Source organism: Mus caroli, unplaced genomic scaffold, assembly GCF_978045245.1.
Source record: "Mus caroli unplaced genomic scaffold, Mus_caroli_1 scaffold_5, whole genome shotgun sequence".
Taxonomy (NCBI): Eukaryota; Metazoa; Chordata; class Mammalia; order Rodentia; family Muridae; genus Mus; species Mus caroli.
Genome location: NW_028227260.1, coordinates 19,770,548 through 19,784,523, shown reverse-complemented (window position 1 = coordinate 19,784,523; position 13,976 = coordinate 19,770,548). Strand labels below are relative to the sequence as shown.

Genomic DNA, 13,976 nt, shown 5'->3' with positions numbered 1-13,976 from the left:
AAGAAAAAAAAAAATCCTATGCTAAGAATTCATATGCCCAGTTGAAGGGATTTGAAATTTGTATCTTCCCTATTCAAAAGTCAAGTTAGTCAAAGGGTGGGAGTTCTAGCCCCTCACGACCAAAGAATGAGGTTTAAGAGGCAGTGACAATTCCCAGAGGCAATGTGTCACTCCTAGTCTTACCTCTAGAATTAGCATCCTCCCATGACCATCACTTGACTAAGACTAATTGCATCTCATGACAACAAAGGACTTCTGTACTGGTTTTATGTCAACCTGCCTGAAATGAGGGGACCTCAACTGTAAAAATGCCTAAGACCCAGCTATAAGGCATTTTCTTAATTAGTGACTTATAGGGGAGAGCCCAACCCATTTTGGGTGGTGCCACCCCTGGGCTGGTGGTCCTGGCTTCTATTTAAAAAGTAGGCTGAACTTTCTTATAGCAAGAAAGAGCAAGCTAGTAAGCTGCATTCCTCCATGGCCTCTGCATTGGCTCCTGTCTTGTTCTGCCTTCCTTCAATGATGAACAGTAATATGGAAGTTTAAGCCAGATAAACCCTGTCCTCCTCAAGTTGCTTCGGTCATGGTGTCTCATCATAGCAATAGCATTCCTAAACAAGACAACTTCCTTCTGAGGGGTCATGAGGTAATCAAGGAATTATACATTAATGATACCTCATATTCCACCTTCTGAAATTATATCTTCTGAGCTACAAGGTCTGATTAAAGGGGTGTTTAGGACTGGAAGTGCTGTAGTTCAGTGGTAGAGCACCTGCTTAGCACATAACAGTACCTGGGTCTGATCTCTAGTACTGCCAAAACATAAACAAAAGGCATTCAAAAGCATATCCCACTTAGAAATAAGGGTTGATAACACTTTTCTTTCTTTATTTATTTATTGCATGTGTACAAGGGCTCCCAAGCATTGGACTGCACACATAGTATGTAAAAATTAAATTTTTTTATCTTGTAATTTGTTATCTTATATCTTACTTGATCCCTATTTACTTTATATCCTTAGGGAGAGAAATGTTCCTCTGGTTGAACACAGAACTCACTGATTTGGCTAATCTAACTAGCCCGCTTGCTCCAGGGATCCTGTCTCTGCTTTTCAAGTGCTGGGGATTTGAACGCCAGTCCACACACCTGTGTGCTTTACCCACTGAACTACCTCCCCAGCCTCTCCTTACTCGTCTCTGAGCCTCTACCCTGGATTCTGCCTGCAGCTAAAAAACAAGGGGGGGTGTGGGGAGGGAAAGGGAGAGTTGCTCTGTAGAAGTATGTTTTTCAGTGTGTGATAAAATCTGAAGTAAATGTTTACTTAACTTTTGAGAAAAGCACAAGTATACATATTTATATGTTCAAACTCACAGTGATCCACCTGCTTCTGCTTCACATATACTGCATGCATCAATATTGATTTAACTTTTTAATTAAATCAACAACTCCATTGATTCTATAAAAACAGACATGCAACAAGTCTCAGAGGCACATGCCTGAAATCTCTGAAAAAATAAAAGTTTTCTCATGGTAGTACTGTTTTTATCCTGTACATAAAAGTATCAAGTCCCGCCGGGCGGTGGTGGCGCACGCCTTTAATCCCAGTACTTGGGAGGCAAAGGCAGGCAGATTTCAGAGTTCGAGGCCAGCCTGGTCTACAGAGTGAGTTCCAGGACAGCCAAGGCTATACAGAGAAACCCTGTCTCAAAAAAAAAAACCAAAAAAAAGAAAGTATTAAGTCCCTAATTTCATTTTCTTAGCATCATCTAAGTGCCAACCCCCAATCTTTATAGGAACAGTTATAGGAACATGCAGTTTGTCCCCCAAACTGCAGCACAATACTATGAACCTAGTATCTGTTACTTGCATCTATGACACACCCACTCTTGTCTTTTATGCTTAAGAGTTAAACAGGCTGGGGGGTGGGGGGAGTGATGGCACCTGTCTTTAGTCCCCACACCTAGGGAGCAGAGGCATTGGGGACTTCTGTGAGTTTGACACTAGCCTGGTCTACAGAGTGAGTTCCAGGACAGCCAGTTCTACACAAAGAAACTTTTTCTTAAAAAACAAATGAACAAACAAACAAAAGTAATCAAAACTACCTGCCCTTCATCTTCTATGAACAACAGGCAACAATATATTCCCTTATTGGGAGTAGACTGCCCCCAACAGCTTGTGTTTTGAAGACAGTAGAGCCTTAGGGAGGTGGGGTCTGGCTACTGGAAGAAGGTTACTGAGGGCAAGCCCTTGACAGTTTGAGCTCAACTCTAGTTCCAATTCATCTCTTCTGCTTCTTAGTCAGCAAAACTGTGAAGGAGGAGTGTACTGGCTAGTTTTGTGTCAACTTGACACAGCTGTAGTTACCACAGAGAAAGGAGCTTCAGTTGAGGAAATGCCTCCATGAGATACAACTGTAAGGCATTTTCTCAATTAGTGATCAAGGGGGAAAGGCCCCTTGTGGGTGGGACCATCTCTTGGTTGGTAGTCTTGGGTTCTATAAGAGAGTAGGCTGAGCAAGCCAGGGGAAGCAAGCCAGTAAAGAACATCCCTCCATGGCCTCTGCATCAGCTCCTGCTTCCAGATCTGCATGAGTTCTAGTCCTGACTTCCTTGGTGATGAACAGCAGTATGGAAGTGTAAGCTGAATAAACCCTTTCCTCCCCAACTTGCTTCTTGGTCATGATGTTTGTGCAGGAATAGAAACCCTGACTAAGACAAGGAGTCTGCAAAATACTTCTACCGCTATCAAACCCAGTCCTTCTCTACTGTGATGGGCAGAAATCTCTTGAAATCATGAGCCCAAAAGTAATCTTTTCTCCTTGAGGTTGTTACTGTCAAGTACTTTTGTCATGGCAACTTAAAAGTTTAGGTCCTTAGAGATTATTTAAAGCATGTAAGAGGATATGCCTAGATTAAAAACAAATACAATGGCATTTTCTAGAAAGGCCTTAAACATGTGCAGGTTCTGGTATTCAAAAGGGGAATCCTAGAACAGTCTTCAGAAACTAATGAGGAAAAAGTGTAATTTTAAGCTCACACACATATCAAAATCTCTAACATATAAACAAGCCACATAGGCTTCATTTTATGCCTCTCTGTTTGTCTTGGTTAGTAAAGAAGTGACACACATCTTACCTTTTGACCACAAGCTTCAGGGTCTTGTGGGAGCCTTTCACCAGGCAAATTGCTTCTTGTCTGAACCCTGAGAGACTCACATCATTAATGGCCACTATCTCATCTCCAGCAAGTAGCTTGTCCACTGCTGCAGCTTTGCTTCCTTCTTCGATCTGTAACAGAGAAGGGGGTTCTGTGAACATTCCTGAGCCATAGCAAGATCCTCTAATGCAGATTGGAATTTAGTATGTGCGGGCTTGAAGCAGGTCACAGCTTTAGGATAACCCAGCAGTAAAAAGATCGGGAAAGTTTGGGGCAAACAAGCTGAGTTTATTCCCACTGAAAGACCAGGGTTACACTAATACAATGCCGCTTATATAGCATCCCTCATCCCTGTCAGTCCCCACACAAGTTCACTGAAAAATGAATGGAAAGACTCAGAAATTCATATAACCAAAACCAGATTCATATTCTGGAATTCCTACATCCGAACAATAATTCTGGATCATTTTTACAGTTTGGTAATTATTTTCATACATTAATCCTGCACCTTGTTTTAGTAGCACTTGTGATAGAATTCAAATTTCACATATCCACTCATAAAAGTCATACAATTGTACAACTTTGAGTTCATTCAGCATTCCATAGTCACCATCAAATTTCAGAGCATTGCCTTGATCCCAAGAGAAATCTCATGCACATTAAGCAGTCTGATACTAATATTCCTAATCTCCTTTTTTTTTCTTCCTTTCTTCCTTCTAGTATGGGAAAATGAACCCAGCCCTACTGAGCTATGTCCCCAGGACTATTCATTCATCAGTCATTCATTCACTGAGAACGGGTCTCATTATATAGCCCAGGTGGTAGCCTTGAACCTATGATCATCCTGACTCAGCTTCTGGAGTAGCTGGGATTTCAGGTCTGCACTGCCACCACAACATCCAGCTTTCTAATAAATTCTCTAGTACTGGGTCCGGCATGACTGCATAAGGGAAGGTGTAACACAGTTCCTGCCCCTGGAGCATTGCCAGGCCGTTGACCCCATGATCTCCACATTGATGGTTGCTGTTGCCCCGAGGTTGATCTACTGTCTTTACTACTCTACTTTCAATCTTTCTTTCTGGGAATCTACTTTCCCCCATTACTCAGAGCTAAAAATGCCATAGTAATTGAAACAGATGCCGTTTTCAGGAATGAGGAATGGAGGCTGTAGAAGATGAGGAATAGACTTCCACTTGGCCTTTAGGGTCTAGACAATATAACCACAGGAGCCATAAAGGCCTATATGGTCCTTTTTGGAAATGGTTCGTAGCCAGACTTGGCCTTGATTTTGGAATCATGAGGAAGCATATACACCATCTAGTTTAATGACTGATGCATTGATTAGCAAGGGTGAACTTGGAGGCATCAAGGATAGAGAGTTAGAGTAGTCTCAGGAAGAAAAGGTATGGATAGAAAAAGTAGGGTGGGGGCAGGGTATAGGGGACTTTCGGGATAGCATTTAAAATGTAAATGAAGAAAAAACCTAATAAAATTGGAATTCTTTTAATGTAGGAAATTATATATGATTTAAGAATAAATAGTATTAGAAGGAGAATGCACGGGGCTATGGAATTGCTAGGATAAGGAAATGAAGATTAGAGAATTAACAGATGATGTAGAAGCAGATAAAAAGTCAGTACTCTGTTTTTCTAACTGAAGAATTGAAGATAACAATGCCTGGAAAGGTATTAGAAAGAGCTGTTTTACTTACAGAAATTCAAAACTTTGTAAGGAATTATTTTAATTTTAGTAGTTTCTCATTTTTTTATTCTTATATGGAAGCAGTTACTAAAGACTGCTATCTGCTGTACCAGAAAACTGGAAGAGCTGTGCTCAGGTACCCATAAAGAACAGGCTGTGTAAACATATAAGGAAATGTTCCATCCTCAGCATTGGAAAAACAGGCACACATACACAAAGCTTGATATTATCTTCTACATCTCCTACCTTAAAAACAAAACAGTGATCACTGAACCCTTAGCCAATTTATCTGATCTATTACTTATACCACTTAGTAGAGACTAAACCCTTGTTAGGCCAGCAATTAATCACAAATCCATACATACACTTAACTTCTGCATAACTGGTAAGCTAACAAATAGTCGTTGGCCAAACAAAATCCAGCCAGGGGTCTTTACTGTCCTTAGTTTTTAATAAAAATTTATCAGAACACAACCACACATTTAGATAATGCCACAAAGCACCATTGACTCTTAGGTCCACAAAGACAAATATATTTTCTACTTTGCTTATTATACCCCTGCTTCCCCAAAACCCCTGCAATTAAAGAAGCAGCAAAGAGCCCCAGTGGCAATCAAATATTGCTTAGTATGCAGTTTGTTAGCTGACTTGTTTGTTTTCAGACAAGGTCTCACCATATACCCCAGGTTGGTCTCAAACTCAGGATGCCTTTGTCTCATGTTCTGTGGTGGTGCACACCTTTTATAGCACCACTCAAGAGACTGAGACAGGAGATTGCTGTAAGTTTTAGGCCTGCCTGAGCTACAAAGTGAAACCCTGTTTCACATACAAATAAACACAGCTACATTTTTTTTTTAATCTCTACCAAGTCCCTAGGAGAACTGAAGTTTTATGCTAAAAAAAGGCAATTTAGTCACTGGAGGTCAGTATTACACATAAAAATTAAAATTTTACTCCTAGCTTATCATGAAGGTACAAGCCTGAGTCTCAACTACTCAGGAGGCTTAGGCAGTAACTTATCAGCCCGCGCTCCCAAACAAACAAACAAACACCAACCAACAAACAACAACAACAGCAACAAAAGGAGTTGGGAGCAACAAGACAGTTCCGCAGATAAGGTGCTTGCTATTAAGCCTGATGAACAGATTTTGCTCTCCAGCCCCAACATGGTAAAAAGAGAGAACCAACATCCATTCATGGGAAGGAGAGAATTGATTCTTGAAAACTCTCCAGAGTTCCACAGATGTGTCTCACACACACAGACACAGAGAAACACTGGGGGGAGGGGAGATTTGAGTAAATTAATCAATGAATTAACAAATAAAAATTTTAAATTTTTAAAAAATGGGCTGGGGATATAATTCTGTGGTAAAGCATGGGCCTCATACATGTCTTCATGTATGAGGCCCTGGGTTCAAGCAAACACTCCTAGCAAAAACAGGAAGTAGTCCATCTAATAATAACTCACTTCAAAAATCAAGACAATATTTTTTGAGACAGGATCTCACTGTGTAGCCCTGATTGGCCTGGAACTTGCTGTATAGACAAGCCTGACCTCACACTCACAGAAATCCACCACCTGCCTCTGCCTCTCAAGAGTTTGAGATAAAGATATATGCCAATGCACCCAACAAGTCTAGACAATTTTATCCCAATATCATAACAGACATAATTTATAATTGTCTCAACACTGTACACATAGCATGAGACATCTGGAAAAAAATGAGGTTTTGACAAGTCTCATGTAAAAGACCCAAGAGCACCCAGGTGAAGAACATGTAGGCAAGTAGCTGTCTGAGGGTAGGACTCAAGGAAAGGCATCCTACATGTGGAGTGAACAGAAGCAGGAAATATGTAAAGCTTGGAGGTGAGCTTGGAGGGTACCAATGGAGTCAACTTAGATATATAATACAGACCATGGAGGAAAAAGAGGAAGAATGAACACCAAGATCAAATTGGAACGACCTGGACTACTAATAGTGGTAGAAGAAAAGACAACCCAAATCCCAAAAATACAACACTGTAGATGGTATTACTCCCCTGAAGCCAGCTGGTATAATCTCAACACCATATCCTTAAGTTTGGTAGGAGTCTGAGTGCCTGGTTGGTGGGCTGAGAAACAGAAACTAACTTTGGCCTTACTATTAAATAATTATGCTTTCTAGGAACAACCCACATGGCCATTGTTAAATACATAAGTAAAATGTATACATGTACAAAGGACTATTATCCAGCCCTTTGAGATGTAGCTCAGTGTTAGGGTACCTTCATGGCATGCATAAGATCTGAGGTTCCATCTCACTATCCTCATGGGGCCAAAAAGGATGCTTTGTCTTATGTTACAATAAGGATGAATTTTGACATTACACTGTATGACATACACTACATTAAAAAATATATAACTCCATTTATATGAGGTACCTAAGTACCCAAAACTATAGAGACAGAAACAGAATGGTGGTCCCAAGGGGCTGGAAAATGGAAGGAGAAATGGATAGTTAGCACTTAATGGGGCCAAAGTTTCAGTATGACAGGATGGAATGCTGTCAACACACAGACACTGGTGATGGTTGTACAACAATGGAAAATTTACCTAATGCCACTGGATCTACATCTCAACATGCTTAAAATGCTCAATTTTATATTGGATATATTTTCACACAATAAAATGTTGTATACTCTCCAATATAGGAAAGGAAGAAAATGACTTTGGCCCAGTATAAAACTGATAGGGACTAAACTTTAAAATACATCCTTGACCCCCAAAACTTTTCATTGTACTAACATTAAGAAAATATTTAGGGGAGGCATGGTGGGGAACATCCTCTTGAAGACAGGGAAGAGGAGGAAGGGGATAAGGAACTGTGGGAGGGTGGACGGGGAGGTAGGTAATGACTAGACTGTAAAAAAAATAAAAGTAATTTAAAATTAAGAAAGCTGTGGTAACAGGGTTATTGTGCTAGGAATTGAGCCCAAGGCTTTATGCATGTAAAACAAGCACTTCATAATAAATATCTCCAGTCCCAATTTTTCTGAGACTGGGTCTCATAAAGTATCTCACACTGCCCTAGAAATCAGAATTATTAAGTATGCCACTATGCCTGGCCAAGACAGTTTTTGGCGGAGTATTTCCTCAAAATGATGTATTATGTGTGTCTGAGTCAGCTATGGTGATTGGGTTTCAAGAGTCAGTTTTTTGTCCTGTTCCCACAAATGCTTATTTGATAAGTTCTGGGACATTCTATCAAAGTGATCTCATCTGAACCCTTCTACCTTCTCAAGGAAGGCTGATGCCTGCCACCTATCATTTCTTGTCTACAAAGGTCTTTATTTACTAACAGAACACCCATCTTCCTTTTTCAAGTATGCCCCATCTATATTTTCCAGGGAAAACATGTTTGCATTTGGGAGACAGCATGGTATTTTCTTTTCTATTGCTCCCTTGACAAGAGATATTTATATATGAAGGAGGAATGTAATCAAAAAACAAAAAGCTGGTGCTCTAGCCTGCTGCCACTGTAGCCTACAATCTGATACTGCTCCAGTATGGTGATTGTGCCTAGGACCTAGAGAACAGCTTCAGTACCAACTATGTGGGCAAACAAGCTGACTATGAATTTGACATCTGTTTCACCTCAGTGCAGAAAAAAAAGCAATCGGATCCTCTGAAAAGCTGCCAATAGAGAAGGCCTAGCACCTCAATGAGTATGGGGGTCTGACTGGCCTAAATAAAGTAGAAACTGCTGCCAAGCATTGAGGGGCACAGGTAAAGATCTGAAGGTGCGCCTATGATGTTCCACCACCACCGATGGTGCCTAAACATCCCTTCTACAACATCAGTAAGGAGCACAAATCAGATAAGACAATAGAGTCCTTTAGACTCTCACAAGAGACTGTCTTTATTATAGCTCATGATAACAGCCTTTAGGATATCATCAAGTATCTAGAGGGTCTTCTTTAAGAGGTCATCATTGTGGACCTTAACCTTACAACCTCTCCCCTCTTTGATCTGGGAGATCTCTTCAAAGAAGGAAACTTAGACAATAGCTTAAGCCCATCAAGCTCATGCAATTCCTTGGGGATGAAGAAACCCAAATGTGAAGCTGTGAAAATTGTGGCTCCTTAGGGCAAGGCCAAGAAATAAAGGCAAGCAAGCACACTACTCCAAAAAGAATGTTCCCTTCTCATGCAGGTCTTCTGTATCTCATGTCTCCAACACCTGTCACACTGATTTATATCTTCAGGATCTTAATTGGTAGTTTCAAATGGAGTCCTGTGGCTCCCATTCTCATTTCAGTATTTTGTCTCCTAAGCCCACTCCCTTCACACAATCTAGTCAGAATAGCACCTCTAGGGTACAAGTCTTAGTGCACTGTTTACTAAGGACCCACTTGGGAAGAAGACAAAAGAACCATGATGGGGCATGCCCAGTGAGCAACTAGAGCCTATTTTTGTCCCTGGAACCTGTCTTGTGTGTTAGGTCTCAAAGAAACCCTGAACAAACGTCTAACTGAGCTGTCTATTTAACATATCAAAGTGGATACTGGCCACTGGATTATCCCAGAATCTCTCAACTTTACAAGCACCAGTTACAAAGTTGCCCTGGCTGGCAAACCCTGCCAAGCCCTGAGCTTTCACTTTCTTGTCCCCAGTTTCTCTTTTCCTATAAAGCCTAACCATTTCAGCTATGAATCCTCTTGCTCCCCACAGACTTTCTTGGGTCCAAGAGAGGAAATCCTCTCTTGGCCTCCTCCTCTCTCTTCTCTTCTCTTCCTCTCTCCTCTCATAGTCCTGTTTAGTCTGCTGGCCATGTTCAGTCTGAACTCTTCCATATTCCTCTGGCAGTTCTTTAGACAATAAACCTTCTCCACCATACCTTGGAGACAAGGAGACATATCATGTCCCCATTTTTCATTCACTATGTTGTACTTCAGTTGGGTAACTGGGAGAGTGGTTGTTCACATGAAAGATAAATGTGTCCTGCATAGTGATTAAAACAAAAACAAAAACCAATTCCCTCCCTGGCCCTAAAGGAGCTGGTTCTAGAAGGCTGGAATCAATCCTGAATCAAGCTTATGTGCTATATTTAATAGTATACAAACCCCTTCTAAGGTTTTCTATTGGTAGCTGAAATAGTCCCACATGTGCTCAACAGAAAAATCAACCATTCCCTCCACCAAATTGGGATAAATTCCTTGGCCTCAAAGGACCAGGAGTCCATCCTGTTGTGTATTTTCTGCTTTGTTTTGTAGCAGTGAAATGATCCTTGGTAACATCTAACACACAGTATTTCATCATGCCTCATAAATCAGGTTCAGTTGCTTGGCTCTGCTATGTGAATACTGCTACTCACTTTGTACAAAACAGAATGACATCCTTTTCCAGATCAGTATAAGAAAATGATGTACAATTTTTTAAAAGAAAATGTTTTATGAATTTCCATTCTATACTAAACTCATACGCTATCTCAAGTTGGACTTAATTATTCATGCTTGTACTAGACAACCAACTTAAACTTAAATTAACTTAAATTTGGCACCAATTTTCAAGGAATAATGAGCCAGTCCAATGATTGGCTACAAGCAACCACCTCTGTATTTGTCAGGCTCTGGCAGAAACCCAGAGCTCCCAGGAACTAAACTACAACCAAAGATTACATGGAGGGACCCCATGGCTCCAGCCACATATGCAGCAGAGGATGGCCTTGTCCGACATCAATGGGAGGAGAGGTCCTTGGTCCTGGGAAGGCTCGATGCCACAGTGTAGGGGAATGTCATGGCAGGGATGCGGGAGGGAGTGAGTGGTTCGGTGGGGGAGCACCCTCATGGAAGCAGGGAGAGGGAGGATGGGATAGTGGTTTTCAGAAGGAAAAAAAACAGGAAAGGAGATAACATTTGAAATGTAAATAAATTAAATATCCAATAAAAATAAATAAAACGTTAAAAAAAAAAGAGTGACTCAGGCATGGGTGGTACACATCTGTGATCCCAGAACTCAAGAGTTTAAGAAAAAAGATTATGAGTTTGTGGCTAGCCTGAGCTACAAGCAAACCAATAAAAAGAGAAAACAGAATTGCCGCATGATACTTTTTATACTGTAGTCCTGTGCGTGTAAGGAAAGGCCAGAGTGTGTATTTAACTACCAATGCAAAACTATAGATTTTTTACTGTAAGTAGAAAGTGAAGCCTTGGGAAGACAAAAGAATATAAATTCTACAGGTAACCAGGTGCACTGTGGATGAAACATTGTAATTTGGTATAATGGAAATATGAAGGGCCATATTCACTTCAGGTTCAAAGTGCTGATGTAAAAGCTCCACAAACAAAATGTGTAGGGCAACTTGAAAGGAATACAGCAGCATTAGGGAGGACATTCCATGGAGGTCTTGACATGAAGAAACATGCAGGCAGGAAATGGAGGCATGCCAGAGGGATGAGTCAGGGGAAACAGTGTAAAGAATACACAGGAGTGTGGGAGTATCCTGGCAGAAGGTGAGAAGACTGAGAACTTGACCTTGAAGCAGAACGTGGGCACTGTTCTTCAAGTAGTGGAGGTGGGTAAGGGAGGGCAGAGAAGTCAAGTGTGAACTTATGATGAAAACAACTACTTCAGGATATTAACCTTGTAGTGAGAATAAAACAAATGTCTTCAACAAAAAGAATAGAACAGCAAAAGCCAGGCATGGTGGTAGACACCTGAAATCCTGGCATTAGGTGGGTGAGGCTGAAGTAGGAGAATTACAAGTTTGGGGACAACTGCAGCCATGCTGAATACCCACCCTGAAGCCTTTTCAGTGCTCTTGACAGAAGTTATCTTTATAGTGTGAAGACAACTAAGGTAAGCAGGATTCTGGTGGTGGAAGGAAGAAGACCTAGCTCACCATTCATGGTGAAGTCAAATTCTGATCTTGGAGAAGTGGAATATACCCCATGTCCAGTCATCAGAATGAAATAGGGAAGAACAACTTTGCTGTTTTATGAGTCTAAGATCACACTTCAAAATGTGAGTCACACCTGGAGGTTATCAGCTGTAATTATTTCCAGAATATTTTACCTTCCAATGAATAGCCTAAAGTGCATGACCAGGCCATGCCTTTTGTTACACAGGAGAATAATAACCTCCCCGTCTTCTTAAATCCATTACTCATTCTGTTTGGTCTCAGTTCCTTCAGAAAGGAATCTTGACTCAGGCCACGGGTGGGGTATTTAACAGGTTGGGAAATGCCACTAAGGTGGGACTTCAGGGAAAAATAATATAGAGGTCTAATAATCCTTCCATTCATCCCTGAAATGAGGTTCAGGTTATACTTGGCCCTAAGACACAGAGAGGCAAATGTGGCCTGGATGGGGTGACAGAGACAGGTAAATGAAATGTTTAAAAGGAAGGTAATGAATTGGTGACAAGTTCTGATGCAAGGGCAGGGTCATGTAGACACGAAAATGGAAAACAGAAGTACCTATGGGGCCTTAGTCTCCCAAGAGATCCAGGGGCTGGGCAGATAGATATTAGTGAACAAAAAGGAGCTGACTGCACTGCTGACTGTGAGAACCAGGCATTGGTTCAAAGTTTTGCAAGGCAGAGAGGCAGGCTCAGCATCCAGGTAGGATAGACTGGGAACCAGAGAGCCATTTACATTCTACGGCAAGGACTCACAGTTTTCGTGATGATGGGTGACCTCTTCCCCAGATGAGGTAAAAGTCTGGCAAATCTCTATCAGGACAAGATTGTACTCTAAATAGTGCCAGATACAGTCTTCCTAAAAGACACCCAGGGTCAGAAAAAATAAACTCAGAAAAAAATTTCTGGAGAAAGTTCTATTTCTATAAAAACAACGGATTTTAAAACAGCATATTTTCAGTACTGCAAAGCACCACCAGTTAGCAATCCAATGTCCTAACTCGCAACTTTAAACCTAAAACAAAAGGGGAAAAAAGCTTATCTATAGGGCCTAAGCAGTGTTGGAAGAAGGAAGAAACGTAGAACCTCCCTGATTTAACTCTCCCAAGCCAAGACTCACATCTCAATGACAGTAAAACACAAGCTCAGAAACAATACCCTACACCGGGAACATCTCTACTTAAGTCACAACTAGCACCTTTTCAGTACAGTCAGCAGAGGGCACTGGAGGGACACCAAGAGAAGACTGGTTTCCCTTCCTTATCTCACATGCCTTCCTCTCTGCCAGCCCTGTGGGACATGCAGTCCTGTGGTACACCTAGTGACAATAGTTTCAAAAGTGTCTTTCTTAGTTTCATTAGCACCCCTTCAGCAGTTTCCCAGTGAGTTTTAGCAACAACTTTCAAACAGCTTTCTAGTGAGTTTCAGGGCATCCTAGCCAGTTTCCTAGTGAGCTTCAAGAACAGCACAGGGCATTTTACTGATTGCCTCTGGGCCTGTGGGCCTGATTGTCTTCCCTATCTAGAGAAAAGACAGTCAGGTGTCACACAGTCTCATTCTCATTCCACCCCCCTCTTTCTCTACCACCACCACCACCACCACCAAGCTTTTGGGGTGCTGAGGAAGGGAAGACAGATTTCTCTTTTTGTACATACCCTGGAGATTCTGCCTTCCTAATGCCAGGTGAAAGAAAGAAAGAAAGAAAGAAAGAAAGAAAGAAAGAAAGAAAGAAAGAAAGAAAGAAAGAAAGAAAGAAAGAAAACAAAAACAATAGCCTGATGCTAGTTAATGATTCTGTACAATATTTAAGTGATGAGTCCACATTATAGTGTCAAAACTAGCACCAAACTACCACATTCAAGCAATCTCTTGCCTCAGCATCCTGAGAAACTGTGACTATAGGTGCATGAACAGGAGAATTTTTTTTTTTTTATCAAGAGCCACGGGCATAGAGTAAATCAGTCTTGTTGAGGCAGGCGGATTTCTGAGTTCGAGGCCAGCCTGGTCTACCAAGTGAGTTCCAGGACAGCCAGAGCTACACAGAGAAACCCTGTCTCGAAAAATTTAAAAAAAAAAAAATCAGTCTTGCTTTGCAAGACCTCTGGTTTCTATGGCAACTGCTCTAATTTGTTTTTATAAAGAGACAAGACAGAATATAACACAGCCAATTCACCAAATTCTGATTTGTATTAAGCAATCTTTATTCTAATTTCTGTATGGTTT

The 13,976-nt window shown here is 41.2% G+C and overlaps 1 protein-coding gene and 1 pseudogene across 4 annotated transcripts in view; one reads left to right on the top strand and one right to left on the bottom strand.

Annotated features, from left to right (window-relative positions):
- Shroom2 (shroom family member 2) overlaps positions 1-13,976 on the bottom strand; it is a 181,587-nt gene that overhangs the window by 100,587 nt on the left and 67,024 nt on the right. For all 4 annotated transcript variants that reach the window (XM_029473111.2, XM_029473112.2, XM_021153607.3 and 1 more), the window contains exon 2: positions 3,135-3,286. In XM_029473111.2, the coding sequence (XP_029328971.1) occupies positions 3,135-3,286 (152 nt within the window). The remainder of the gene's footprint in view (positions 1-3,134; positions 3,287-13,976) is intronic.
- On the top strand, positions 6,794-8,957 carry LOC110287033 (phosphoglycerate mutase 1-like; annotated as a pseudogene).